This window comes from Vidua macroura, chromosome 21 (genome assembly GCF_024509145.1).
Source record: "Vidua macroura isolate BioBank_ID:100142 chromosome 21, ASM2450914v1, whole genome shotgun sequence".
Lineage (NCBI taxonomy): Eukaryota > Metazoa > Chordata > Aves > Passeriformes > Viduidae > Vidua > Vidua macroura.
Genome location: NC_071591.1, coordinates 457,706 through 485,136, shown reverse-complemented (window position 1 = coordinate 485,136; position 27,431 = coordinate 457,706). Strand labels below are relative to the sequence as shown.

The following is a 27,431-nucleotide window of genomic DNA, read 5'->3' as shown; positions in this document are numbered from 1 at the left end:
AAATGTTAACAAGACACGAGATAATTACAGGAAAAGGCTAAAGTCCAACTCAGTATGGAGTCCAAAGGTCTGAGTTTTATTTAAGACTGAGATCAAATAAAATATGCACTGACAGTGTAACACCAAGTCTTCTATCGGTGGTGATGCAGCCATTGTTTTCAAGGCCAATAAACTTTAATGTACCAGTGGAGTTGTATCCAAATCACATAAAATGCCTTGCCATAGAACATGTAGAACAGACTAAAATGGGGGTTATGATTCGAAATATTGCCCTAGTGCAGATTTATGTATTACCACTCCCATTTTGACATGGAGGCTGTTTCTTACATCGAGATGGTGCTTCAGTTGTTGGTGTTTCTACTGCAAGCACACCTTTGTTCTTTGCAAACTGTTTGTCTTCATTTCCCTAAAGCAGCGCACAGGATGCAGATCCCCTGAGATCTCCCTCAGGATTCCTCACCGGGCAGCTGATGTGACCTGTCAGGGTCTCGGTGACAGCGCAGGCAGGCAGAAGGCTGAGGCCTTGGGGAGGGGGTGGCTGCAGGGAGGGCTGCCTGTGCTCCTGTCATCCCTGGCTGCGGGCTCATTCCGCTCCGCTCCTGTGCAAGAGGGTGCCCTAACACTTGGTGGAAGCTTCAGGGCCAAAGAGGTTCTTTGACTGAAGCTCTTCAGGCTCTAAATAAATGGCTTGTCCTCTCTTTGTTTCCATCCTTTTCTTATGGAAAGGGTTTGAATGCTCTCCCCTCAGCAGAGAGCTCAGCTCTCCTCTCCCGCCGTCTGTGGTGCCGTCAGAGCCTGGCAGAGCCCTGTGTGCCCTTCCCGGCACAGAAGCGACAGAAGGGAGAAGGCCCTGGCGTCTCCCCGCTTCTGGCTGGGCTGGGATGGGAGGTGCCCGCGGCTGGAGGGGACGGGGTCCCTGCTAGAGCCGGGAGCCTGCCCTGGAAATGCAGGTATTAATGTTGGTTCTGGCTCTGTGCTCAGGGATGTCTCCGCTCAGTCTGTGCAGAATCCACTTGGGATGCTCGTGGAGAGAAGTTTGGCTTTTCCCTGCACGCAGGCACATCCTGAGCAATGCTTTAAGGTTGAGAAAATTATTTTTCTGGATGCAAAGAAAACTTACAAATGTGACCAGAAAGGACCCTATGCTTTAGCCAGTAGGAATTAAAATAAAGGATGGTTTAAGATCCTGTGCTTTTAAACTGCTCTTATAAGCTCTCTAAAGCTACGTGATGGATTTGGAGCACCTTGGCTTAGTGCTACTGGAACTGCCCTCCCCTCGCTGATTATTTAATTTCTATCAATTCACTAAAAATAAGCAGCATTCCTACCTCCACCTGCTGGAGACATGCAGGTCTCGATGTGTCATGTGAGAGAAATTTGGGTAACATCTTTCATTTCATTCCAAATTATGGAACCAACAGATACAATTTGCATGTAGTAGCAACTGTAAGAATTCCAGATTGGAGCTGTAGATGGTGACCAAAATGTATGCATTAGCAGATGCTCCTTTTTAAGTGTTTCACTGTAGAGAAATTCATCCTTTTATTTTCTTTTTTAATTTTTCTTTTTTATTTTACTTTTTTTTTTTTAAGATGCCTACTTGATTTTATATAATTTTAGAATATATAAACAAACTTTAAATTGTTTTCCCTGGACACTGTCTGGATTGGAACAGCAGTCTCAGAGGTGAAAGTCTTGTAATTAATACAACCTGCCAATCAAATCCCATCAGTGACACATATTTCTTTAATATCTCTTTTTTTAATTGTTGAGCTACATTATAAACATTTTAGCAGCTCACATCTGTCTCTCATAGAGTAATTGTAATTGAAATTAAAATTCTATTTTTCCTACGTAATTATATTTTAGAAGCACACATTCTTGCTTGAGAATACGATATTTTCAGCTCCATATCTCACAACGCTGAAAACGCTGTTTAAGCACCAATATCAACTGTTCTGTATGTCTTTCACCTGCCATAAGAAACAAAATGTTACCCTGAAAATTCCTCTTCATCTGTACCGTGTTTTGCCTTCTCTACCTCCTGCTCTGGCGGCAGAGATGCTTTAGGACTCCCCAACAAAATCAAAACGTGCACTTTCTCTATTTTCTTTGTGGAAGTGAGCTTGAAAATTCAAAATCTTGCAAACTTCACACCTGTTTTTTCCCATTTAACAGTATCATTTTAAAATCTTATCAATAACAATATATCTCATTAATGTCTTGTTTAAATGTATTCTTTTATAAATTAATCACAATTTTTTTTAGCATTTTTGACTGCAACTCCTACTTCCCACACAAAGGCAGGGAAAAGGTTCTCCGGCGTAAAAGGTGTGAGAAACGAAATTCTGAAGGCGCTGCAGGCTCTGTGTGTGCTGTGGCTGGGAGCTGGCAGGGAGGAACCCTGCCCTCTGCGTGCTCTGCGCGATTCCCCGCTGCGAGAGAGGGAGCCTGACTGGGTGACCCCCTCCTCTTTCCCTCCACCGGCTTCCACGGCGGAGGAAAACGGGGCTTGGGTGCCGCTTTACCGGCTTGCATTGGCCCCCAGAGTAATTTTACAACCTTCATACACAAAACCATCAGCATACTCGCTCTGCTCCTACGTTTATGAGCAATGGGTTTATTCATTGGCACTTATAAAAATTAAGACCCGGGAGCTCGTGTGCTGTTGATGTTTACGAATCGGAGCTCGGTGTCTGTCCCAGCAGATACCGGCTCTGCCGGGAGCCTCCACCGGGGCAAGGTGCGGACCCGCAGCGGCAGCGGGGCAGGCCTGCTCTCTCCTGCCTGTCCTGCTGTTAATTCTCCTTCTGAGCCCCCGGGGCGAGCTGGGCGAAGCCGTGCGAGCGGCGGAGCGGGGCTGGCTCCGGAACGGGGCTCGTCCGCGGCCGTGGAGCGCAGCCTGTGCTCTGCTCTAGGCGTCCCTCTGCCTCAATCGCACTGCCGCAGCCAGAATCAGGAGTGTAAATGCATTTATCGATCAGTTTATATGATGGGCTGCTTGGGACTGAGGGCTTGGGGCTTTTTTGTTTTCTAAATCGGGCTTAAGCAACGATGAGGAGTTGAGCATGCACGGAACTCGTTCTATGTGGGCAAGTGATTGAACAAATCAGAGTTTTTGTAACGGAACTCGCTTCGTCCAGAGCATAAGATCGTTCCCGCGAGGGTGGTGTGCTGACCCCGACCGAGCTTTCAGGTGACCGTGACTGAAAACGCGAAATGTGCTCATGTCCACAGGGACCACATCGAAAATCACACTTGGAAGTTCTCAACACAGTCTTTCAGTTCCCTCTTTGTAGTCCCTTTCACCCAGGTTGGAAGGATGCTCCAATCTGAAGTAAATGTGACTGTTTGGGCACGCGTGTGTCACATAAACTGTCTGTTCCTGGGGAACATCTTTCCCCGTCCATTACGCAAATACTGAACTTCAGAAATACCCAGGGAATCCCTACGGAAAGAACAAAGTCAAAACTGGTCTAGGAACGGGGACCCTGCTCCATCGCCCTCTGACTCTTTCTCCCCGTTTCCACATGCGGAGCCCCGAGACGCCAAAACTTCTCGATTAAGGCAGAATCGTTCACCGCGACTCCAACGAAAAATGTGCGGGTCCCTGGCTTTGAGATGAGCAAGTCTGTGTTGCGGGAAGGGGTGTCACATGAACTCATGTGTCCTTGACTAACTGAGGCTGAGAGTGAAAGTGCTTATTGTCCGTGATAACTTTTTAGCCGCAGGATCAGAGGTGCTCTTTCAGGAAAAGACCTTGGGAAAGGGATTCCTCAACAATTCGATAACACAGCTGAGTTTACATACATTTACATCTAGAGACAAATAGAAATAGAAATGGTAAGCAATAAGCTGGGCTTATTGATAATGGGAGGAAAAATTAGCCGTGTTCCTCCATGCCCGCCGGCAGGAGTGCGGGCAGCGGCCGCGGCAGGGGTGATGGCAGCCCTGCGGTCCCGGAGCGCTCCAAGAACCGCTCCAGGTTTCACCATGCCAGCGCCTAGCATGTCAGGTAGCTCAGATATGCAAGAAAAGGAGAGAGGACAAGGAAACGCTGCCAGAAGAGCCTGCAGCCTCACGTGCGTCTTCCGAGCGATCAGCTGGCAGCAGGTGAGGAATCCCACGCTGGGAATTGCATCACGCACCGCTCGGCGCGATGAGCTGCCAGGCGCGAGGTGCTGGAGAGCAGGAGGGTCTGAGGGGAGCGGGGCAGGAGCAGCCCCCGGGACTGGGCTTGACTTGGGGGGTAGGAGGAACGGCCTCCCCCGACTCCCCCTTAGCCTCTCGGGGTTTGCTCAGCGTTATCCCCGTTTTCTGTGCGGCACGCAGGCAGCAGCATTTTGCTTGTCTCTTTTAGCGTGTGTGTTTCGAGTCCCGATGCAAATCCTTCCACCCCTGCATTCCTTAATGACAGCACAAGAATCGCTAATACAAACCAGAGCGGAGCGCTCCGCTCAGGGTAGCGCTGCTTACTCGCGCGGCTTCTGATATTTCCCATTTTAAGTGATCGTTTCTACCGACAAAGGCAGCTCCGGAGAGCCTCAGCAGCCACTGCAACGCCGCCACCCCTGACTGCAGCTCCTGCTGTTCATATCTTTACGTAAAAGCGACGTCGTCTGCAGGCAGAGTCCACTCCTCTCTTCTCTTCCTTCCCAGCGCGTATTTTCATGTCTCTTTTCAAGAAGAGCCAGGGCAGCGGCGCTGCGTAGGCGCGCAAAGGGCGCGGCGGCCAAGCGATGTCTGCGCGGTCCTGCCTGGCCCACGCGCTTCATTGGCCCTACGCGGAGCTCTGGACGGCCCCAGTGGGAGAAGAGAGCGGCTCGGGGCGGCCGCGGCCCGCGCTTCCCTCGGCACGGCGGGGGGAAACGTTAGTTATAACGGAGAGGCCTCCCAGAACAAAAAGGAAACGATTTCTCGTTGTTGTTATTTTTTCCCCCCTGAAAATCGATCTGTATTTAGGTTCCTCGATTAAACCTACAGGAACGATCCCGCAGCGCCTCGCAAAAGCAGAGGAGCGGCCAGTTCTCTCCTCCTCTGAGGAGCTGACACTCTGACGAGAGCCCGCTTCCATCCCGCCGCGCCTGCCAGCCGAGTGGGCGCTGTCGCCGCCGCCCCGGCCCGACGGCTCCCAGCGCCACTCGGCACGGGCAGCCCTCTTGCACCGGGAACCCTAGATACAACTCGGGGGGCGGCGGGTCCCGCGGGTGCCGGGATCCTGCCGGACAGCCTGGCGCAGCTGCCGAACCGGCGGAGCGGGCTCCCGCCCCGTTCTCGACGCCGCCCGGCCGGCGCCGAGCGCTCACCGTGCCCCGCGGACAGCCCTGGCCCGGTGCCCCCGCCCGGGCTACTCCACGCACCTGGTAATTCTCGGGAGAAAAGGAAGAAGATTGGGGTGGCCTCGTCCTTTCCCGTCCCATTGCCCCGCTCACGCCAGCTCAGGAGACGCGGCTCTGCCGAGCGTGTCCCTGCGGGAGCACGTCCCGCCGGCAGGGACGGCCCCGGGACAGGCAGCGCCCGGACCGGCTCGCTGGTCGTCTCGGCCCTCGCCCGCTCTCCTGGGGCACCTGCCGAGTGTCTGTGCGGGGAAGGACACCGGTGCGGGCACGGCCTCTGCCTCGCCGGCCCAGCCCGCTCCCCGGGAGCGGTGGGGCCTCGCCAAACCCCCGGAATCGCCTCGGAGGCTGCCGAACCCCGCGGCCGCGGAGGGGCCCCGAGGGCCCTGACGGACAGCACGGGTGGGGGGCTCCGCCGCCCCCATCCCGCTCCGGCCGGCGGGGCCGGTGCAGAGGCTACGCAGATGAAAGGCTGCGCTCGCAGGCGTTCCCCGCGCCGTCAGGTCCTGTCGTTCCCCCCCCCCCCAACCCGCCCCAGCCCCCCCGGGTGCACATGTCAGAGTTCACAGACCTGGCTGCTGCCTTTTACAACACTGAGCTGTAAAAGAGCGGATATTAAACCCGTATAATGGATCCAGCTCCAAGGAGAGGTTGAATTTCCCAGTGAAACGAAGGTATTTGCCCTGAACTGGGAAAGGACCCCTCCCACACCCCCTGGGCTGGGAAACCCGCAGAACCGTCAGAGACCGGCGGTAAACTCTGCCCCCAGCCTCGCACCTGGCATCGGTCGCCGCGGGGGCACATGTGCGCGACACGCTGCTGCCAGCCGGGCTCGTCGCGCCCGCCCCATCGGGTCCCTGCCCCCGGCGAGCGGCCGGAGAGAGCGCCTGCGTTCGGCGCGACCCGGACCCGAGCCCGGCGCCCGCCACTGCTGTCACGGGGCCGCCGCCGCCTGCCCGGCCCGTTGGGTCGTTGCGGCTTAGGGCGCGTGAGGGACGGGGCTGAGCCAGTAACACGGCCCGCGCTAGAGCTGTGCGAGCGGGCAGCGAGAGCCGGGGGGCTGATGAGCCTGAGGAACAGCCTCCGCCTCGGGCGCAGCCCTTGCGGGTCGTGCCCGGCGCCGGGTTAGTCGCGGCCACAGCACGGAGCCGCCGGTCGCCGCAGGAGCGGCCGGGTGGCAGAGTTGCTCCGCGTCGGAGCAGCGCGACCGCGCCGGGCCTTAGAGCCGAGCCCTGTCCTGCGGCTCCGTGGGGGGCTCGAGCCATCCACGCCACGAGGCCATCAGGACGGGCGCTCCACCGGCGGAGGGAATTCGGAGCCCGAGCTTGTCTGCCGCGCTGCCCTCAAAAATCCACTTAGGGAAGATGAAGGCGCATGCAAATGCGTGGCGCCTCCTCGCCTGTGCCTTTAATCATGGTAAATTGGCTCCCGTTCCTCCAGGCCCCCCGAAAAGGCACACGGCGGCACCGCACCGCGCTGGGGTTGGGACTCTCTCAGCGCTGCGCAGCACCCGCCGCTCCCCGGGGCTTTCCGGCTCCTCGGCGCGGCACCGACGCCCTGCCTGACCCGCCTCGCTCAGCAATTTTCCTACCCAAATGCTGTCGTGACGGGAACAGAGAGCAGAGATAGATAGCATCAAGCGGCCTATATCAAAGAGGTCCTGCTTAATTAAAATACCGGCTCCGTGCTCGCCGCTTTTCACGCGGCGCGGCCTCCGACCGCATTCTGCCGGATACCGCCGGCACCACCTCCCCTATCGGCCACCCTGGTTGGCCCGTCCCTGATCACTGGCCCTGTCACCTGCTCCGTGAGGTCGCCGGGCGAGCAGGATCGTCTCCCTGGGCCGGGGAACAGCCGCTCGTGAGACGGGCCGGTCCCGGTGGGGCTGCTGCGAGGCACGGGGAGACTCCGCGTGGTTCACGGAACATTTGTTTGCATTACTGAGCAACAGTCCGATAATTTATTGTTATTGTTATTAGTAACTACACTTAGTAGCTCGTTCACATCCATCCTTCCGAGGGGGGGAGCGCGGGCTGGATCAGTCACCGTCGTGCACCGCCGGCGGTGGCGCCTCCTCCCGGGCCGGGGCCGTTCCGCTAGGGCCACCGAGCCAAATCGGCCAGGTCCTGGGACTGCCCGCACGTCGGCGGCCGGGGGAGAGGCCCGGCGACGTGGAAACACCGGGCGGCGGGCGCCGCCGCCGGGAGCTTGGTCGGAGCTGCGGGCTTGCAGAGCCAGTCTGGGGAGCGCCCTGCTGTGGGAAGCTCCGTGGACAGCCGGCAGCGAGGCCGCCCGAGGGGCGGCCGCCGGTGTCCGTGCCGGTGCCGAAGCTAGGCAGCTGTCCGCCGTGCCGGCGGCCTGGTGCCCCAGCTCCCCGAACGCTCCCGCCACGGGCGTTTTTCTGTGCACCGGCGTCGGCCGCTGGCGAGCGGGGAAGGCCGGGGCTCCGCAGGGGAGCGAGATGCAGAGTCCGGCTGTGGGTGGAGAAGAACAGGACACAGTGAGCCGTTGGCCCGGGGCCTCCCCCCACGCCCCGCTGCCGTGGTGCCGCAGAGCTGGGGCCGGCGGCCGCGCACCGCCAGGCTGGAGGCCTGTTCGGCCCGTCCCGGGGTGGGAAGCGCCGCCGTCTCCGCGCTGCACGGCACCCGGTCCGGTCAGCCCCGCTCGCCCCGGCCCCGCCGCTCGCCCCGGCTGACCCCGCGCCCGCGGAGCCCCTGCCGTGCCGCCGCGCGCCGGCAGGGGGCAGGCTGCGCCCGGGCCCCGCCGCACCGGGCACCGGGCCCGGCCAGCCGGGGTCAGCCCGGCCCCGCCCGGGGCAGCCCCAGCCCTGCCCGTGCCGCTCCCGCCGCACGCCTCGCGGGCAGCTCTCGCCTCACGGCCGGACTGCACGGCCCGCACCAAACCGCAGCCTGCGGAGCGCCGGGCACCCCACTGCTCGTGCCCACCTCGGCAGGGGAGCGGGCGGTGCCCGTCGGTACTGGGGAAAATACGCGTCCAGGCAGCCGGGAGTGTGCGCAGACAGACTGCACAGCCGCCCTCGCATCCGCCGGCACCGCACGCTTTTGCGGAGAAAGCCCGGCGCCCCCCTTCCCTCGTGCGGAGACGCCCGTGGCCCTCCCGGGTTCCGCGCGGTTCTGTCCCGCTCACGAGCGGGGTCGGGCCGCGCTCCCCGCAGCGCCGGTTCCCGCTGCACCGGGCGGGACCGGCGGGCCAGGAGCCGGGACGGGGCGGCGCGTCCCGGCGGCCGCGGGGGAGTCGGTGCAGAGGGCTCGGCCGTTGTTAGTTATCCCGATGGCTCCTTCCTCCTGCCTCGTTCGGAAAGGACTGGGACCGGCTGCGTTTCTTGTTCGAATCTCAAATTTAACTCAAAACAAAGAGATTTGCCTTGCAAATAAAAGGACAATTCGAAGGAAGCCGCGGGGAGGTGGGGCTCCTTAGTCTGGTTAGGGTTTATTTCTGTGATGGTTTTGCGCGTGGGTGTTTTAATTGCATTTCGTTTTTCGTTAAAAGCATTGTATAAACCTATATAACACCTCATCGAATTGTTCTCGGGGCAGGAGCGGGGATAACAATTACCCGGCGCAGTGCTCGTATACACACAAGGAGAGAAGCAACAAACCTTTAGTGTGATATTTGCGAGTAAAAGCCCACGAACAAAGCTGGAATTACTGCTGCGGGTGCAGGGCTGGGGGCTTTCGCTCTGCTTCCCGGTCCCGCTGCTCAGCGCTGCCTTTACGTTGGGTTTGAGGAGGTTTTTTTTTTTTTCTCGTTCTTTTATAGCCAGAATTTACGAAAACTCCTGCGGAAACAGGGGCTTTAATTTTCCACACAGTTGTAGAAGATAATTTGATGGAAGCCCTGTGTGATGGAGAACTCCGAATCCTTACACGAAAATAGGAAGGGGACATAAAAAATTAATGTGAACGAGCAGCTTTTGCGCCACTGATTGAACTGTGAAATCTTAGCAGCCTTTATCTTGATCTCAGAATTAAATAATCATATATTATTGTTTCAGCATTAACGACAAAGATTTTCCGATTTCTACCGCCTAGAACAAAAACAAATAGGCTCTATTACTGAAAACCTTTTCCAAAATAATTTACTAAAACACAATGACGAATTTCTTTCAAAGATTTTTCCGTGCAAAAACCGCCTAAAAAGAAGTTTTATCTTAAGACTCACAAAATAGAAGCATTAAGTAATTCAAGGTAACACTCGTCCTGCTTATTAAGTATCAATATTTTGGGAGCATTAACAAAATATACTCCTTCTTTTGACAGGGTCGTGGCATATCACGGGTCACATTAAGAATCTCTGCAAATAATCTTTTCTGGATTTTCATTTCCTCATATTTGGATTTTTAACGGTATCGGGGGAAAAAAAGCAAACAAAGATACAAACAAAAACGAACAAACAAACAAAAACAAACAAACAAAACAAAATAAAACAAAACAAACAAACAAACAAAAAAACCACGAAAGGGGAGCCGGCAGCGCGGGGTCCGGCGCTCCACGCAGGATCGCTTTTCCCGTCGGTTTTTGCCTCACAGGGAATCCCGGCGCGGTGATCGCGGGCCGTCCCGCACACGCACGCACCGCACCCCGCACCGAGCCCCGCGCGTTCAAAAGCGTTAGCGACCGGCCCGAGGGGGCAGCGCTGCTGCGGGAGCGGGCACGGGCTCGGCCGCCGCAGGGGCACCCGCAGCCCTCGGGCCGCTGCTCCGCTGGAGCTTTCCCGCTGGCAGCCTCGGCGTGACGGTTCGGAGCCGCCCTGCGGAAAAGGCCGTGCGCGGCACGATCCCCCGTGCCCCGTCCCGCGTGCCCGCCGGGGCCGGTCGCGCCGCCGCCGTCCGCGGGACGGACCCGCGTCCCCGCCGGTCCCGGGCGCCCCGAGGGAGGTTCCTGCCGCCACCTGCCCGCGGCCCGGCGCTGGACGCGCGCTGCTACCTACCCCGGACAGGGCAGGAGCCAAGAGCCGCCGTCGGGCCGGGAGCAGCGCGGGGCGCGGACCGGGGAGCGGAGCAGCCGGGGCCCCCGCTCATCCGCCACCCTCGGTAGCCAAGATCGTTCTCCCCCTCCGCGGCCCGCGGGGGCGCGACCCGGGCCCGCGCTGCCCGCGCCGCTCGGCCGCCCCGGGGTGCACGGAGCCGGCCGCCCCGGGCGCCGCCGCGCTTCAGGGGCCGCGGGGGCCCGGCGGGGCCAGGGCACTATTTGACGTCGAGGAGACGGATCACCGCGGCGCAGCGATACGCCGCGCACCAATGGAGTTCAAATGTCAGCAAGTTTGAGGAGGGGTGAGGCGCCGGGGGGTGTGTTCCTCCGCCGCGGCCCCTGCTCTAAACGGCGCGGCTCCTCGGGCCGCCGCACGGCTCAGGGGCTGGGAGCGCCGGGAGCCCCGTGCCCCGCCCGGCCCGCCGCGCCCGCGCTCCGCCCGGCACGGCCCGCCCCGGGAGGGCCCTCCGCGCCAAGCAGGGCGTGGGTCCGGCGCTGCCGGCGAGCAGGTGACACCGCGGCTGCCCGGCGCCGTGTGCGCGGCATGTGCGCGCCCGTGTAGCGGGGCGGCCCCATGGGCGGCGGCGCCGGCTCCTGCCTCTGCCCCCCGTCTCTGGAAGCCCGGGCAGGAAACGCTCCTCATGTCTTCCAGATAAAAATAAAAGCGACTCCTTCCTCCCGGCCGCAGAGTGTCCCCGCGCCCGGCCCGACGCGGGGCTGAGCCGGCCCCGCCGCCCGGCAGCGCCTCTCGCCGCCGCTCATGGACATCGCGACGGGTCCCGAATCCTTGGAGAGGTGCTTCCCGCGGGGCCCACCGGACTGCGCCAAGATGCTGGACGGCATTAAAATGGAAGACCACCCCCTGCGCTCGGGGCCGGCCACTCTGGGAGTGCTGCTGGGTGAGTTGCCGGTCGCTGCTGGACTACGCCGAAAGCGGTCCCGCGCACCGCTCGGTGCCCGGGTGCGCTCCGAGGGGCCCGGCCGGTCTGATGCCGACTGTGGCCGGTCAGCCCCTGACCGGTGCGGGGCGCGGGACTGTCTCCCCGGCATGTGCGGTGCGCGGGACCCGCGGCAGCCGTCGAGCTCGGTGTTACCGACCGGCTGGGCCGAGCGGACTGTGCTACCCGGGACGGGGACTCGGGAGCGGGGCCGGGTTGTGTCGGGGCTGGGAGCGGGGCCAGGTGGGGCCAGGGCCGGCGCCTGACGCCGCCGTCTGCCGTTGCAGGGTCGGAGTGCCAGCACCAGGCCGTCTGCGAGGGCTGCCAGCGGCCCATCTCGGACCGGTTCCTGATGCGGGTGAACGAGTCCTCCTGGCATGAGGAGTGCCTACAGTGCGCCGCGTGCCAGCAGGCGCTCACCACCAGCTGCTACTTCCGGGACCGCAAGCTCTACTGCAAGCAGGACTACCAACAGTAAGGGCGCGGGGGGCGGCGGGGGTCCCGCCGGGGCGGCACGGCCCGGCTCGGGGCTCACGGCGGACTCTGGGCGCGTTCCCGATCGGGCCGCGCCCCGTGCCCGGCAGAGCGGGGCAGCCCGGCACCGGGCTCATGGCTACGGGTGGCGGCCACGGCGAGCGGGGACCCCGGCGTAGGCTGCGCGGCGGGCACGAATGGGACCGAAGACACCGAACCGTGGCGTCCGACACAGGCGGGGCTGCCTCCCGCCCCGGGCCCGCCGCGCTCCGGTACCGTGCGGTGCCGTCGGAGGGGACGGCGATGGGGCGGCCCGGCCCGGTTTGGGCTGCGCAGGCGGCGCCGCGCTCAGAGCCGTCCCGCGGCACTCTCCTGCCCGCCGCAAGTCTCGTCCCGCCGCCGCCCGCTGCCCCGGAGCCGCTCCGAGGGGCCCGGGGCCGGCCGCAGCGCCGCCCGGCCCGCAGAACGGCCGATGCCGCTGCCCGGCGGCGGGGCCGTCGCTGCGCTGCTGCGGGCCGGCCCGCTGGAGCGGCCGTCGGGCGCGGCGGGGCCCGGCCGAGGCAGCGGCACAGCGGCGGGAGAAGCCCGGGCTGAGCTTGGCCCCGGCCCCGGCCCCGGCCCCGGCCCCGGCCCCGGCCCCGGCCCCGGCGTTGCCCGCGCTCTCTCTTATTCCGGCTTTATCCCCAAATGTCAGGCGCTGTCGGGAGCGGCCCCCGCCGCGTCGCGGCCCCGCGCAGGGACGGAGCCCGGCCCCGAGCCGGGCCGCCCTCCCCTGCAGAAGCCCACTTCATGCTTGTCACCTAAATTGAGGATCCTTTTTGTGCCGGGAGGGGGGCGAACATGGGCATTTCAATCACTAGGACATAATATGGCTCTGCTAGAAGTCTGGCAACAAACAAAGAACAACAACTATTGGTTTGCATCAACTTTTGTCAGGCATTCAGCAGGCATCCAGAAAGGCCTGAAGTGGCTTAGTGGCAACAATGTGCATTTCATAGCTACAGCATGAAAATCCATCTCCATGGAAACGGGTAGTAAATGCTAACATGACATGCTGAGTATAAATATTGTGAGGGTTATAACTCTTGTATAAATGGCCCAGATAAATGTCCCCCTGTTTAGGAATTACAACAAAACATGTTATTTCATGCTGCAGCCCTCGCTAGCTCCCAGAGTCCTCCATAGCCCGGGCACTGTGCATGGGAATAACTCAAGGCTTGCCCGCGGGCTGCCGCCATCCCGCCCTTGTGGGGCTGGGGCTGCGGCACCTTTAGGGTTTTCTCGTGCCCGATTTAGGGAGCCCGTCCACAGGCTTTGCCTTTCATTTCTACACAAAACAAACCACCCGTGGTAGCTGTAGCTGTAGATCAGTGAAACTTCTTTTTCTGTAGGTAGTAACACCTTAGATATTTTCATTAATTAGTAAAGAATGTCCAATAGTCTTTAGGCTACCTAAAAAAGCATTATTTGACAATGTAAATATTTAAATTAACTGCAAATAAATGTACTCTCGAAGTTCCCAACTTTAGTTTCTGTAAAATAAAGAATTGTACTTAGTGACCTAAAAAGCAAGATCAGAGAATATTGCTTTGTAAAACAAAAATACTTTTCTGACTGAAAACAGAACTGTTACTGCTTCAGAACTTCCCGTATTACCAAAAGTGTCCAATTGTAGAGGGGGAAAATGGGGTAACCAGGCTGCCGAGCAATAAAAAGATATCAACATGTTGGCCTTTGTTGAATCCCAGCACCTAGTGTGACATGACATGGTGCCCTGCTGTGTGTGCCCCCGAGGACTGACAGCGGCAGCGGCTCACGGGAAGGGGAGGGGAGACACGGTAAATCAAAATTTGTTTTCTCTGAGATTTTATTAGCCCAAAAGAGCAAACATGTGAAACTGTGCTGACATGGATTGTGTGCCCTTTCAGAGCTGGAGAAATATTCGTTTATGGTAGCTAGAGGACAAAAATAGCTGTCTGTCCGTGCAAGTGGCCCTGGGCTGTGCAGCACGGAGGGTCAGTTTGATCCATCAGACTGTGGGGAGCGAAGCCGTGAGCGAGCTGTGAGAGGCAGCCACAGCGAGAGGACGTAGCCGATGCTGGAACACCGGGATGGGAAATGCTTGTGTGCTCAGTGAGAACGCCTTGGGCTAGTGAGATGGAATGGAACCGGTACGGAGGAAGACAGGGATCAGTAATATCAGATGCTTTTTGTTATCCTGAGTCCTATTTACAGATATCTGGGAAAAATTAAAAAAAAAAAAAAAAAAAAGAGAATAAAGTTTATTTAAATATCTCAGTTCCTGAAATTTGCCTTAAATAGATTTTTCTGTACGTAGTAATGTAATTTAAAAGGTCAGATTTCTCCAGAACTCCCAGGACTATAATCAAGTGCTGTGTATATATCTTTGGGAAAATGGTGTCTCATCTTTCTAATGAAAGCAAGCTTCTGATGGGTCAGATATCAGACCTTACACCTTTCCCTGGGTCAGGAATGATTGCTGCCCATCCTTGGATGAGGGCATTTCACATTAGGGGGAGGGGTGAAAACAGTTTTTCTTTTTTGTTTTCTTCTTTTTTTTTTTTTTTTTAATTTTTTTAAGAAAAATGTTGGCTGTGGGAAGCTGCCCTTACGCTTGGAATGTTACAGCAAATCCTGGGGGAGGTGGATTAGTAGCCCAAGCCCAGTTTGAAGTAATCAGAGGTGCCTGATAAATGTCATTTATCACAAAAATATCATCAGTATGTCAGTGGGATAAGCTGGGCATGTATTTTGGTCACTTTTAAAAGAAGGAATTCAACCTGCATGAGTACACACTGATGTTTTGAGTTAATGCAAAGTGCTTATTTTGCTAAAGTTTAGGATTTTGAGGGTCAGGTGCATTTGATGGCAAGGTTTTTAAGAAAAAAAAAAAATCCCAGAGCAGTGGCACCAGGGAAGGCTGGCTTTCACAAGCCCCAGTCAAGCAGAATTTCTTTGATTTTAATTAGAACTTTGCCAAATTGCTGCACTTTGGAACATTACACTGTGGTGGTGTTTTTTTGTTTTTGTTTTTGTTTTTTTTTTAAGAAGTTTTCTTTCTGAGAAATTGAATCCTTCAGAATTAATGTTTCTTGTTTTTTGTTTTTTTTTTAAATAGAAGTCTTGTAGTAGTTGTATTTTGTTGCTTTCCTTAAATGAATTTACTTATTGTATGACTCCTAACAGTGCTTTCTACTACAAAACGTTAGTATTTATAAATGCTACATTTATTCATTTATTTTCTATTTGTGTAGTTGGTTTTTTTTTTGTTTGTTTTTTTTTTTTTTTTTTTGGTTTGGTTGTTTTGGTTTTTTGTTTTTTTTTTTGGTGATTGTGCCTTTCTGGTTTGTTTTTCTCTCACTGCCCAGTGTTATACAGCGATTTGCCCTAGTTCTTCCTGATAGTAAAAAAAAAGATATGTTATGAAAAATAACTGTTCCAGGATATATATTTAACATCTAAGCAATGCATATAATTTATAGAAAGATCTGTATTCCTGTTAAAGTTTTGGAAATAAAGGCCCTAAAAGAGGTTTTTATTCAGGGGACCAGATAGCAAACACCCACAGTCGCTATGTCATAATTTTTCATTAATGCATTCTAAGTTTTGCTTAGGGTGAGAAAGAAATATTCAGGCTTTTGTTCTTTTTCATGTGTCAGGTAATGTTTTAGCATCACTTTGGATGCTATTAAAAAGACCCACCGTGTATTTCTGTTCTTCATCTTTGAGTCCTTTCTTGTCGGTGGCTGGGCTTGGTTTTCTGTGCAGTCAGCACGGAGCAACACGTTCCTCGCAGGAAGGAAAGGGAACCCCATGAAGCCTCGGTGCTGCGGGGAAGCCTTGCCCTCTCCAGATTTTGGGAATGCTTTCACGCGAGCCTAACACTGAGGCTGATGTTTCCCACTTCAGTTGCGTTTTAGATTCAAAATACAACAAAAGCTTCCCGTCAGTGAGTGTCTCGTGGTTTTGTGACTGTTCTTTCTCGCAGAGCCCGGGCTGTGAAATGTGGCAGGAGCCCGGTGCAGGAGGGACCAGAGCTCTCGGATTCTGCTGCATGCACAGTGGACAATAGCAATCTGCTAACGGCAGGATTTGATGTGCTTCCAGTGTTCCTGGTTTATTTTTAACAGAGGATCTGTTCGGCTCATGGGTGCAGTCGTGCAACACTGTGAGCTCAGCAGAACCCCGTGCATCGGGGGATCCCTCCAGCTGCCTCCGCCCTGTGCTGGCCGGGCACTGTCCTTGTGTGCGGGTCACTAGGGAACAACACAGAAACCAGGTGAAACTCAGAGACAGGAGCAGCCTAAGCACATGCCCAGGACATGGAGTAATGATTAAAGTTATGTCATCCACTAAAAATGCTTTTCCAAGTCACTGGGATACTCTGGCATTTTTTCTGAAAATCCCACCAGCCCTGCACCATCGGTCTCATCAACCCCATAGAAAATCCTCTGTACGATGAGACTTTTGTGGCATCTCGGAGCAGTCCCCAGAGCGGGAGCACGGAGGAAATGGGGCTGTTATTCCAGCGGTGACGTCAGCAGAGTGGCCGTGCTGGGCCGGGCCCCTGCGGGTCCCCCGGGCCGGGGCTCCGGCCCCGCGGGTGGCAGCGGCCCCGGCCTCAGCGCCCCCTCGGCAGCGCTGGCCACGGGCCACCCGCTGGGTCGGGGCTGGGCTGCCTGAGTGCTGCCGGGGATCTGGGAAGGAATGTTTGCAGGATTTGGGGAGACATTTTGGTTTGCTGCTGCAATCACTGTAACGTTGGACAAAATAATTGCAATGGAAAGACGCGATTTGCACTGATCCGTGACAGAAAACGATAGGGAAAGTGTTTGTGTAGTATAGGCAATATGCAATTAAATTATCAGGAGTATAATTTATAATGCTTTACTTCTACCCTGAGAAAAAAAAAATCATAGATGTGAAGTACATTGAATTTTTTTTTTTTTCACTTGTTACAACAAACAGGAATACTTTGCATTCTGTTAAGAAACTGAGTCTGTTATTTTTTGGTCTAAATTTTTGAGGTAGTTCAAAGGCATACATCCCCTTTCCAACTATCAATAATATGTCATGATAAAACAGCTGGATTATGACGTCTCTTTTTAAACTAATTATGCTATTAGTGTGTTTCAGTGGTAAATACACACCCCTGTCACTTCCCTCCGTTTTGGGGCAGCCTGTAAAGCCTGGTATCTCCTAAAGTGCTCACTGCTCTGGTGAACCTGAAAGTGGTGGTGGGGGGGGACAGATTTAGCCAGTGGCTGCTTAATTTGGTCAGATATCTGGGCAGAAATATTCGGGAGAAAAAGGAGTATGCTTTTCTTAATGCGGCTGTGATTTCTTTCTTTTTTTTTTTTTTTTTTTTTTTTTTTTTAATTATTATTATTCCAGACAAAATCTGGACTTGGACTGAATCTGCTTTTTCTCGCAGTAACAGGAATTGATTCAATTTTATTTAATACCTCTTTCTTCTGGAATGGCGAGTGCAGCAGATAAAGGGATTGGCTAGAGGAGACCTGAGCCCCCTGCGCGCTCGGTGAGGAGGCCAGCGGGAGGTTTGGGAGGTTTCGGCGCTCGAGGAACGCCTGGGGCCCTCCCGGCTGGAACGGAACGCGCCGGGGCCGCGCCGGGGCTGCGCGGGCGCGGGGACCGCGAGCACCCGCGGGCGGCTGCAGGCGAGGCTCAGAGCGGCGATTTCGGGGCCAGAGAGAGGGCTCAGTGGCTACTTGGTGTTTGTCGCCACTGGCCGGCTGGGAGCAGAGCCCGCGCCTGCCCGTGCGCGGAGCTCCCTGCGCTCCGCGGGGCTCCTGGCAGCTCGGGGAGAGTGCGGAGTGTAAATAGAACAGCAACGTTTCAGGGCAGAGTTAGAAAATGATTTTACGCGGCTTGGGCCAGCTTGGACCAAGTTGCATAAAATGTAGAGTCAGAGAAAGGCTGTGGATTTCAAACCCCAGCAAGATGGAAAAAGGCCGTTGCTGTGTCTTCTGTAGAAGGGGTACAACGGCAAATGACAGACTCACAAAAACCAGGAAAATTCTTCTTTTTGCCTACAGTTTTTTTTTTTTCCCCACATGATAAGTCCTGTTAATGCTCAAGTGAGGTAAGAAACAAGCAAATAAATAAATAAAGTGGTGAAGTGACTTGATCAGCAATCTCCAGTAAAGGTAAACAAACCAGGTATTGCTCTGGGATGGTTTGGTGTGGTAGGAAGGGGTTTTGGCATGATTTGGGATGATTACATTACTCACAAGGCAAAGATTGACTCATAATGAAATGACAGTTTCTTGTTCATTGCAGAACATAAAATTTCCACATTTGATTTGAAACAAAGGACAAGATTAGTTATAACTAACAATGTGTTGTGAGCCCCAACAGCTGAGTCTGCAGTAGCAAAACAAGGGAACTAGAGGAGTCTCGAGATAAATGGGTACAATTAGGAACAGAATTTTCCTTTCTCCGGGTGAATTGAAATAACTAAATGAAGTGGGCAGGAAGTTTTTATTGAATATCCACCTTGCAGACTGTGTAGCTGTGGTTTGGTACAGCCAAAGCTATGAATCAAAACTGATCTTTTTGATAAAAAAGTATTAGAATTTATTTAGAAAGCAGAGGTGTTTTCTGAGTTACGGCATTTTATAAAATGTATCAAGGAGATAACCTCATTTTGCAGCAGTGGAGCATTAACAGCACTGTTTACATTTGGGAAAGAGACATGACTTTTCTCCATTAGTAACTAAGTAAAAAAAGTACATTAACAGCTTCACCTCTAACTTAAAATAAATGGTGAAAGTCAAGCTAGGCTTCTGAGTCTGAGGGGCGAATGTATAAAAGAGAAAAAAGATGAAAATACTTATAAGGTAAAATGAGCCTGAGTTTTTGTTTGAAATGCAGTGTTAGTGTTTCTAGCATGCATGCTAATATAAATCTGAATCTTCAGTGCCTTGTTCAGGCAAATTATTCACTGGTTTTAGAAGCCTCTTTAAATTCAATACAAAATGGAGACAGATACTCAACTTTTTTCCTTTTTTAAAGAAAATTATTTTTACATATCAACTTACGTTTACTTTACATTCCTGGACTTGCTTTAGCTAGACTTATACTTCTTAAAAGCAATACTGTCTTGCCCTTGCCTTGCTCTTCGCATACCTGCAGTTTCTCTGGCCACGCCACGAGAGCCACGTCCAGCAGCCGTGGCTGCTGCAGCCCCGAGCCCAGAGCCAGCCCTGGCCCCAGCGGCACTGCCAGGAGCAGGGTGGGAGGACAGGGCTCCTGCCCCTGGGCCTCAACAGGCTGCTCTCGAAACAGCCATTTTGCAAAATAGGCTCTGGTTGTTAAAAAGCAAATTGCTGGTAACTGTTTTCTCCTCTTACATGACCAACACGTACCCTGAATAAGTGTGCTGCCATGGCCCTTTTCCATGTGCTGAATATACCTCATAAATAGAAACACCATGTGTGGTATGTTGTGCAGTTCTAATGCAGATTATTTTGAAGCAAAACCCTTAAAATGAAATATTTGTAGTCACCACAGAGTGTCTGCTGTCTCAGGAGGGTGCAATGTTGAGGTCAGCAGGCACACAGGGTCTGATTGCACCGGCACCCCAGCGGCCCTGCCCGGCCCTCCTGTGCATGGCTCATCACCTCACTCTCACAGAACGGGGGTTTTACCTTTCAAAAACTATTTGCCTGTGGGCAGCGAACGAGTAGACTTTTCTGAGATTGTATTACAGTGAAGGGATTGTTAATATGACTAATTTCAGTTCGTTATTTTCCTGGGTTTGAAATTTTACAGCGATCTTCCTCACAGATACAGCAGAACTGCTGTAGCACATATGGATTAAATGCCCCTGATATCAGCGTAAATAAGGTATTGCACATTTCTTTGGGACTCGTTAAGTGTTTGTGCTCTGATTCTCCTGTAACAGGCAAATAGAACACTTGTTATGGAGGTCATTTCCTTACTTCCAAAACATAATATTTTCTTTAATATGCACAAAATTTTCCTCTGCAAACACTGACATGAACTTGTGAACATGCAATTCCTATTGGCTTCAGTGAGAGCCATCCTCGCTCATCAAAGGAGGGAATTTGGCTCTTGATTTTACTGCAATCAGTGTTTTATTTATAATGTACAAGAGTGCACGTGCACTCTCCCAGTAAGAGCTGATGGGATTTATGTGCACATGCTGAGGACCAAATCCTCCTGGTAGCTGTCAGGAAGTTTACTTTCACATGCTTGTTCCTTGGTGTAACCTGAATCACCATTCACTGATGACAAAAACAAAACAAAACCAAACAAAGAATAATTGTCTACCTCAGGTTTTGGTTTTTGTTGTTTTTTTTTTTTTTTTTGCAGTTGTTACTTTCATCATATGAGTATTATGATAGGGAGCAAGCAAGCCTGAATTTGCAGAAGAAACTACAGTATAGTTTTAAAACATTTTTGGTTTCAGCCTGGGATTACTCTGATAGAGAGAAGCACCAGTGCTCTTTAGAGGATGGCTCTGGTGCATCCCTTGTGCGTTAGTGAGGGAGCGCGTGTGTCGCAGCCTGTGATGGGGACAGTTTGAGGGGACAGCTCTCGAGCCCCCAGCAGAGGAGCTCGGTGGGGTGCTGGGCTCTGTTGCACAGCTGCAGCCGAGGTCTGGCAGCTCTGTGGGACTGGACCTTGTGGGGTGGCACGATACCCGCCAAAGCTCTTTACTGAGAAAGGCCAAGGTCTCCTCAAACACCGACCCCCAGAACAATTGTATCTAAGCTGTGAGATCCTGGCAGAATGACGTGTTCAGGGTACTGGAGCCATGGTGGTGTGGCTGGTAGCTCACAAGGGTCCAAAGCCACAGGCTGTGGTGGATGGATGGCAGCTGGCACGGGGGAGCAAGCTGCTGCTCCCTGCCTGTGTGGGGTGGGGTCATGCAGGTCACCTGTACAGGTGGGTCTGCTGGTCTTCCAGCATTTCTGACTTTCCAGAAGAGGAAGAGCTGATCCTCCCCCCTCCTCCACCCCACTGCTAATAATCATGGTTTGCAGACTAAATATCTGTTCTGTGAACATTTGTGTGTACGTGCAGGCTCGAGGCAGCCCTGCCATGTCCTCGTGTGGTGTGCGTGGCGGGTGCGAGTGCTCGTGGGCTGGCAGCATGTTCTCCAGCAGCTGGGGACATTCCCTGTGCAGGGGGGCTGACGCTGCCACTCGACAGGCCCTGGGCAGGGGCTTGAGCCAGCAAATCCCTGCTCCCAGCAGTGCCAGTGAAGCCAATTGCCCTGGCGTGCAGCAGCTTGCAGTGTCATGCAAGGTCAGTTTACCTGACAGCCAGTGTCTAGTGAGGGCTCAGTAGAGCTGCTCACTGCAGTTTTTGGGGATGTAGCTTTTCACAGGCCTAAGCTTTTCACCCACCCTAAGCAGAAGTTGCAGTTTAAGATCATGAGTTGTCTTCACAGCTGGATCTTGGCATGGGCTTCATCTGGCAATAAGAAAAGTTTCCCCCATGGAGCTTGACCCTGTGGGGTCAGGTCCCACTCACACTGGAGTCGATATGGAAAGTGTGGTGGGATCCTCCATGAACATTAGCACTGACAGTGAGGCTGGTTATTGTTAAGTGCGCAAACAGTGCAAAAATACAAATGGAGTAAAACAATTTGAGGGAAGAAATGGCAGTGTAATCTTGCAGCAACGCTATCTCTGCATGGCATTATTCATTTGAACCTGCCAGACTCACTGCTTGGAGCTGCAACAAACAAGTGGTTTAGCTGATGGGAGCAGAAAGTGTTAATAGCACTGACAGCTCCTTTGGTAATGGAGGAGCAGGCGGATCCTACTACCAGGGATTCCCGCTGTGCCCTGGCTGCTCCTGGCCAGAGCTGCTGTGGAAAAAAGTTCCACGGCAGAGGCAGAGTTTGTATTTCAGCAGCAGTTTTCCTTCACGTCTTGCACTGGGGCTGCAGGGGCACGCATGACCTTTGTGGCATCACTGAACTCCTGTGGGGGTGTCCTGAGCTGCGGGGAGCCAGCACGCTCTGGGGTGTCCAGCTCCCACCAGCTCCTTCGCTCTTGCCTCGCCTCGCAGCCCGTGCTGGGGCTGGTTCCCAGCACGGCTTTGTGAGTGTAGAATAAATTAGCCATAATGGCGCCTGCATTAATTTTACGTGGGAGAATCCCCAGGGATTCCAGAGCAATTACAGGGAGTGCAGTCTTGCCCTTCCCATCCTGCTGCTGTTCCCCACAGAGGGAAGCAGCAACAAGAGGGGACAGGAGGGCTGGGTGATGCAGTGTTAGTGTCTGCAGCATCCTTTGTGGCAAAGCCAGTGTGGGGTGGTCTGTGGTCCCACTGCACTCCACAGCTGGCCCAGGGCACCTGGATGGAGTGCCAGCAGCAGTGGAGCTCGCTCGGCCGATGTGTCCTACAGAGAGGTTGGAAAGCAGGCCCAAGGCAAGGGCACTGTCTTGGCTTCATTCGTGTCCCTTGAACAGTGGTTGTCTTGAGTAATTGAGGGCTGTCCCCTCTGTGGCTTTTTTCTTAAAAAAATCAGCTCATGCTTTGGCAGGGTTTTGTCTGAGTGCGTAGCGGATACATTCAATGACAAGAGTTGTAATATTCAATTTGTTGGATGCCACAATTAAACCTCAGGTTTTTCACCCAGCCATGCGAAAGCTAATTGGACGTTGTCGCTCAGGCAGGAATACACACAAACAAGGGCAATCCACAGCCCCGGATCCCAACAATGTGATTTTCATCACCTTACCAGCCTTTGGGGAGTCTTCAGCTTCCATCTGGAAGTACCTTCGACCCTTTCCACCTACAGATCTTGAAACAGCTATAACAGAGAGAAAACCAAAATTACATGGAGTTTATTGCCATTTCAGAAGGAAAAAAGTGTTTGAAAAAGTTTATTCAGGAAGCCAAGGGAAGTTAAGTGGGAGACATTTGCCATTTCATCAGTCTGTTGGTGATAGCCATTCATGTCATAAATGGCTTGTGTCATTTGATGCCAAAAATAACACTATTTTCCTCCCCAAAGGCCTATAGGGTTTTTTTGCAATAAATGTTTATTTGTTAATAATATACTTTAAACAGTCCAGCCTTGACCTCAAGTCTCCAAAAGAATCCATCTTCTCTCTGAAAAATCCTACAAAGTTTGTGTAATTTTTTCTGGGAAGGTGTAATTGATGGCGCAGTGAAGGGCAGTGTGTTTGCTTTAACTACTGCAGCTGCGTGGATTAACTGTTTATAAGGGCCTACTGTGCTTTGAATGGCGACTTGCTTAGATTTCAGGCTTTAGTTGACAGCACTTCCTAATTGTTCCTTGAATTTGCTTAAGTTCAATCAGTAAAAATAAATTCCTGCACTGAGCTCACCCATCGTTCTTCCCTCACTGCTGCTTCAAAACCTTTGAAACGCTGGTTTGTAGGAGTTTGATTCCATGGATCACCCTGCAGCCTTGAAATGGGGGTGACCAGGATAGGGGCTGAGAGAGGCCGAACTTGTTCTACATCTCCTGTTGATTTCAGAAAAAATGTCACAGGAGTTTGGGTGCTGAGCAAATAACATGTATGCAGATATTTTTGGTAGGCTTTTGGGTGTACTAATGGGAGTCTCTAGAGTTGAACATAGAACTGACAGGTATGAAATGTGATTAAATATTAAAAAATGTAACAAAGGATTTTGTAAATATCCATGATATAGAAACTGTTGTTTTAGGAGAAAATAGTAAGAAAGATAATTAATTTATAACATGTTGCACTGTTTTGAAATTGCCCTGCCAAAAGCTGGAGTTGGCAGAGTGTTTGTGGAATGCCAGTGACATGTGACCAGTACCACACTAAGGCAACAATTGTCTCTTCACTAAATCATCAACTACCACTGATTTAACCAATGTTAAATCACATTTTTTAGTTGTTTTTGTTCTGCCATCACCCACTCTGATCCTTCTCATACGATTTTTCATGTGGACTTCCACTAAACAAGCAAAGTATTAAGGCATTTGTCAGATTTTTTTTGTTAGTCCTTAAATGAAAATGTGGTTTTCTAGAACTCTGGAGGACTTATTTCCTTTAAGATCATCTGAGTTGTGGGAGAGAGTTACACATTTAATTTCTCAAAGCAGTTCAGCTCCCAGTGCTAGTTTGTTTTCAGTTCGACAGGCACTTGGATAAAATAAAGAACAGTATGTATAAAATGAATGGAATTCAGTTTTTCTTTGAACATTTCACATTTGTGGTGCTAAATTGTTTGGATAACATGGACACTCAGGTGCTTTGTATAAAGCTTATTTTAGTGGAACTCCATAGCACTAAATGGCACTAGTTGTTTGCTGAAAACATGTTTGTTGTTTATTAATTGTGACAACTATATGATGCTTTAAAAATCTATATTTTGAGAGTCAAAGCTTCTGGCTTGGGCTGTGCTCCCACATTTAGTAGTTAGCTAATTTTATGGAGTGCAATTAACAAGGCAAAGTTTCACACACAACTGGGTGAAGAACTGGTTGCCTTCAGTTGCCCAGGCTGTGTGGTAGGTGGTCACTTACATCCCAGGGGCATTTTCTGGGGCAGTCTGGGGCACAGTAACCTGTACTGGCAAGGGTTTGGCTGTTCACAGAATCACAGGATGGGTAAGGCAGGAAAGGACCATGGTGGGTCACCTGGTCCAACCTCCCCACTCAGGCAGGGCCATCCCAGAGCACATGGTAAAGGATTGCACCCAGATAGTTCTGGAATGTCTTCAGTGAGGGAGACCCCCTACTCTGCCTGGGCAATCTGTTCCAGTGCGTGGTCACCCGTGCAGTAAGGACGTTCTTCTCACGTTCAGGTGGAACTTCACATCCTTTGGCTCCTGCCTGTTGTCCAGGGCAGACAGACGTGTAGGCTCACGCAATGGCTGCACAGCCATGCAAGTGACCCAGGGACAGCTGCTGTGTGCAGGGACAGCTGCTGTGTGCAGGGACAGCAGCAGTGTAGCCTCCTCCTCTGCACCCTCCTTGAAGCACAGGCTTCAAGGTCTGTCCTGTCCTGTCCTGTCGTGTCCTGTGCTGTCCTGTGCTGTCCTGTGCTGTCCTGTCCTGTCCTGTGCTGTCCTCTCCTGTCCTGTCCTGTGCTGTCCTGTCCTGTGCTGTCCTGTCCTGTCCTGTGCTGTCCTGTGCTGTCCTGTCCTGTCCTGTGCTGTCCTCTCCTGTCCTGTCCTGTCGTGTCCTGTGCTGTCCTGTGCTGTCCTGTGCTGTCCTGTCCTGTCCTGTGCTGTCCTCTCCTGTCCTGTCCTGTGCTGTCCTGTCCTGTGCTGTCCTGTGCTGTCCTGTGCTGTCCTGTGCTGTCCTGTGCTGTCCTGTCCTGTGCTGTCCTGTGCTGTCCTGTGCTGTCCTCTCCTGTCCTGTCCTGTGCTGTCCTGTCCTGTCCTGTGCTGTCCTGTCCTCCTCCTCTCTCCAAGAAGTGAGTCCCGTGTCCTGTGCAGACTCTGGGTGTCCTCTCAAGCCTTCCTGGGGCCGGGAGTGCCGTGCTGCCAGGGCTCCTCTGGCCACCCTGGCCTGTGTGATGTAGGCTGTCCCTGACCTGCTCCTCCGAGCCCGCAGTGCAGCACGGGGGGTGCAGAGGCTGTGGAGGGCACACAGGGGGTGCAGACACTAACACTCCCTGACCTGTCCCTCCTGGCTCTGTGAAGCTTCTCCTGATTCATTCTCAGGTGATTCATGCTCTCAGCATCAGCTGCTTGTTTGTGAAACTGAAAAGAAGAAATCTGAAAGTGAAACAGTCACATTACTGAAGCTAATATGGATTTGCTCCCGTAAAAGGATGTTAAAAGTCCCTTTGTTGTACAGAGACTGAGCTTTACCATGTTTTATTCCTTTTGTCAGCTTTCTTTGGTATTAAATCAAGTGACAAAACATTTAACTTTATCCCTGTGCATGAGCACTTGTGCTAATTAATTCAGTAACTTTTTTGACCTTCTGTTTAAACGATCACAACTGGTGCTGTTCCTGCCCAGACACCACCACCTCTCAGCACCCTCGGTTGTTCATGTATTTGAAGCGTGGCTGTGGTGGGGATGGCTGGCATCCCTATATTCTTGTAATGGCAAACATTAAGGAAGTTAAATGGACAAATGAATAAGAGAAAAAGCAGAAAAGCCAAGGAGCAATTAAATGTAACATTTCATCATGAAAAGGATTTTGCTGGTTTATCTTCTAATAAGATTATGTCACCGACACAAGTACCTAGGAGCCTGTGATTGACAGCCTCCTGTACTTTTATCAGGCAGTGTGACACTAAACCTCGGGGCCTTTTGTCCTACAGAGTGAGCTCACGGAAACTCTCCGTCCTAATCCCCTTATTCATGTCAGGCACAGAAAAGAAGTTCTGATCAGATGGCATCTTACAACAGTGTCACCTCCACCCCCTTGGTGCTGGATGGACGTGGGACATGGGACGCTTTGTTCGCCGGCTGTGCCTGCTCCTGGCCCGGGGCTGGCGCGTCCTGCCCTGCACCCTGCACGCGCTGCACTGCCAGGGGAAGCTGTGTCTGCAGGGCAGGAGAATCCCAGAGAGGTGCTAGGACGATTTACAGGCTATCTGACTTTGTTTATGTTCTGTTTTTATTTCTCTGAAGAACGTAAGACCTTTAAAGGAAGTAGTTCCTTTTGTGTTGCAAGATCATGTAGTGAAATGTCTCACTGAGCTTCTTCAAACTTTGCACCCAGGCAAAAGAGTAAGTGGAACTAAACCCCCTATCTTTTCAGAAGCATAGGATCAATGTTGTAGGAGTCAGCAATCGATCCCAGTGCTGGTATTATAAGTTTCATAGCTCCAGCTCTTTCTTAGTTGTAGGAATTCCTTTGTGCGTATCCCTGCGGTAACCTATTGCAAATAGAGGTTCCCTGTGGTGCTTTATTTACTTGTCCAACTGTTTGGAAGTCTGTTAGTCTAAAGATCAGATGCTCTGAAACAAATCTTATTACCTTAACCAGCTCTGCAAATTCTTCTTTCTCCATTTTTATTGACTTCTTTTCAGCTAGAACTAATACATGTGCAGCAGGTGGGCAAGTACATCTTTCAAAGTTTAGCCCCTCAGATTTAACATGAGAAACTATAAATCTTTTTGTTTTCCTTGGAAAATGTGGGAAACCACAGGTATTTCAAGAGTTGCCTCCTCAGTGGATTTGTGAAGTTTATACTGGTTGCTGTAATTCTTGAAAGAGAAGTCTGGGAAATTTTGAAAGAATGCTTCATTCTGGGGCATAGTCTAATTAATTACTTATTTTCTTGCATGAAGTATTTTTTCAAGCTGTAATCAAAAGAAATGGAATGGGAAAGTTTTAAGATATTTTTCTTTTCATCCAGCCTGGCACCACTGGCAGAGGAACTGCATCAAACTTCCTCCAACTCATCTGCTACAAGCTGGTTCTGTCAGCAGTACTCACCAGTCCTCATTTGAGAAGGCGTGTCCAGCTCCTCTGTATTTTTCATCTCTATGCACATTTTTAAAGTAATTTTAGATGTAAGAAGTCAGTGCTAATTAAATGTTTTAAGAAATCATCCTTCAGGAGTTCCCATTTCTCCTCCCTGTCGTCTGCGCCAGCTCCTGGCGACCTCGTGCTCCCGGTGGGTGCTCACATCCCATCCTGGGCAGATGCTTCATCTCTTGTGGCACTTTGCTCCAGCAGATATCAAAGTCCTTTGCAG

The 27,431-nt window shown here is 52.7% G+C and overlaps 2 protein-coding genes across 3 annotated transcripts in view; one reads left to right on the top strand and one right to left on the bottom strand.

Moving 5' to 3' along the window:
• Nucleotides 1–7,253: 7,253 nt before the first annotated feature.
• LOC128817875 (translation initiation factor IF-2-like) lies at nucleotides 7,254–10,419 on the bottom strand. The gene is made up of 2 exons (XM_053996779.1): nucleotides 10,287–10,419; nucleotides 7,254–7,810 (listed from the first exon to the last, which is right to left on the bottom strand). Exons 1-2 carry the CDS (start codon nucleotides 10,375–10,377, stop codon nucleotides 7,254–7,256), a joined length of 648 nt encoding a protein of 215 aa, XP_053852754.1. The 5' UTR covers nucleotides 10,378–10,419.
• Nucleotides 10,420–10,602: 183 nt separating this feature from the next.
• Nucleotides 10,603–27,431, top strand: part of LMX1B (LIM homeobox transcription factor 1 beta) — an 84,776-nt gene continuing 67,947 nt past the window's right edge. Inside the window, exons 1-3 of one of the 2 annotated variants that reach the window (XM_053996430.1) lie at nucleotides 10,603–10,629; nucleotides 10,980–11,226; nucleotides 11,553–11,739. In XM_053996430.1, coding sequence (XP_053852405.1) covers nucleotides 11,088–11,226; nucleotides 11,553–11,739 — 326 coding nt within the window. In that variant the 5' untranslated portion in view covers nucleotides 10,603–10,629; nucleotides 10,980–11,087. Of the gene's footprint in view, nucleotides 10,630–10,794; nucleotides 11,227–11,552; nucleotides 11,740–27,431 lie in introns of those variants that run through there. The other variant, XM_053996429.1, reaches the window with a different exon arrangement.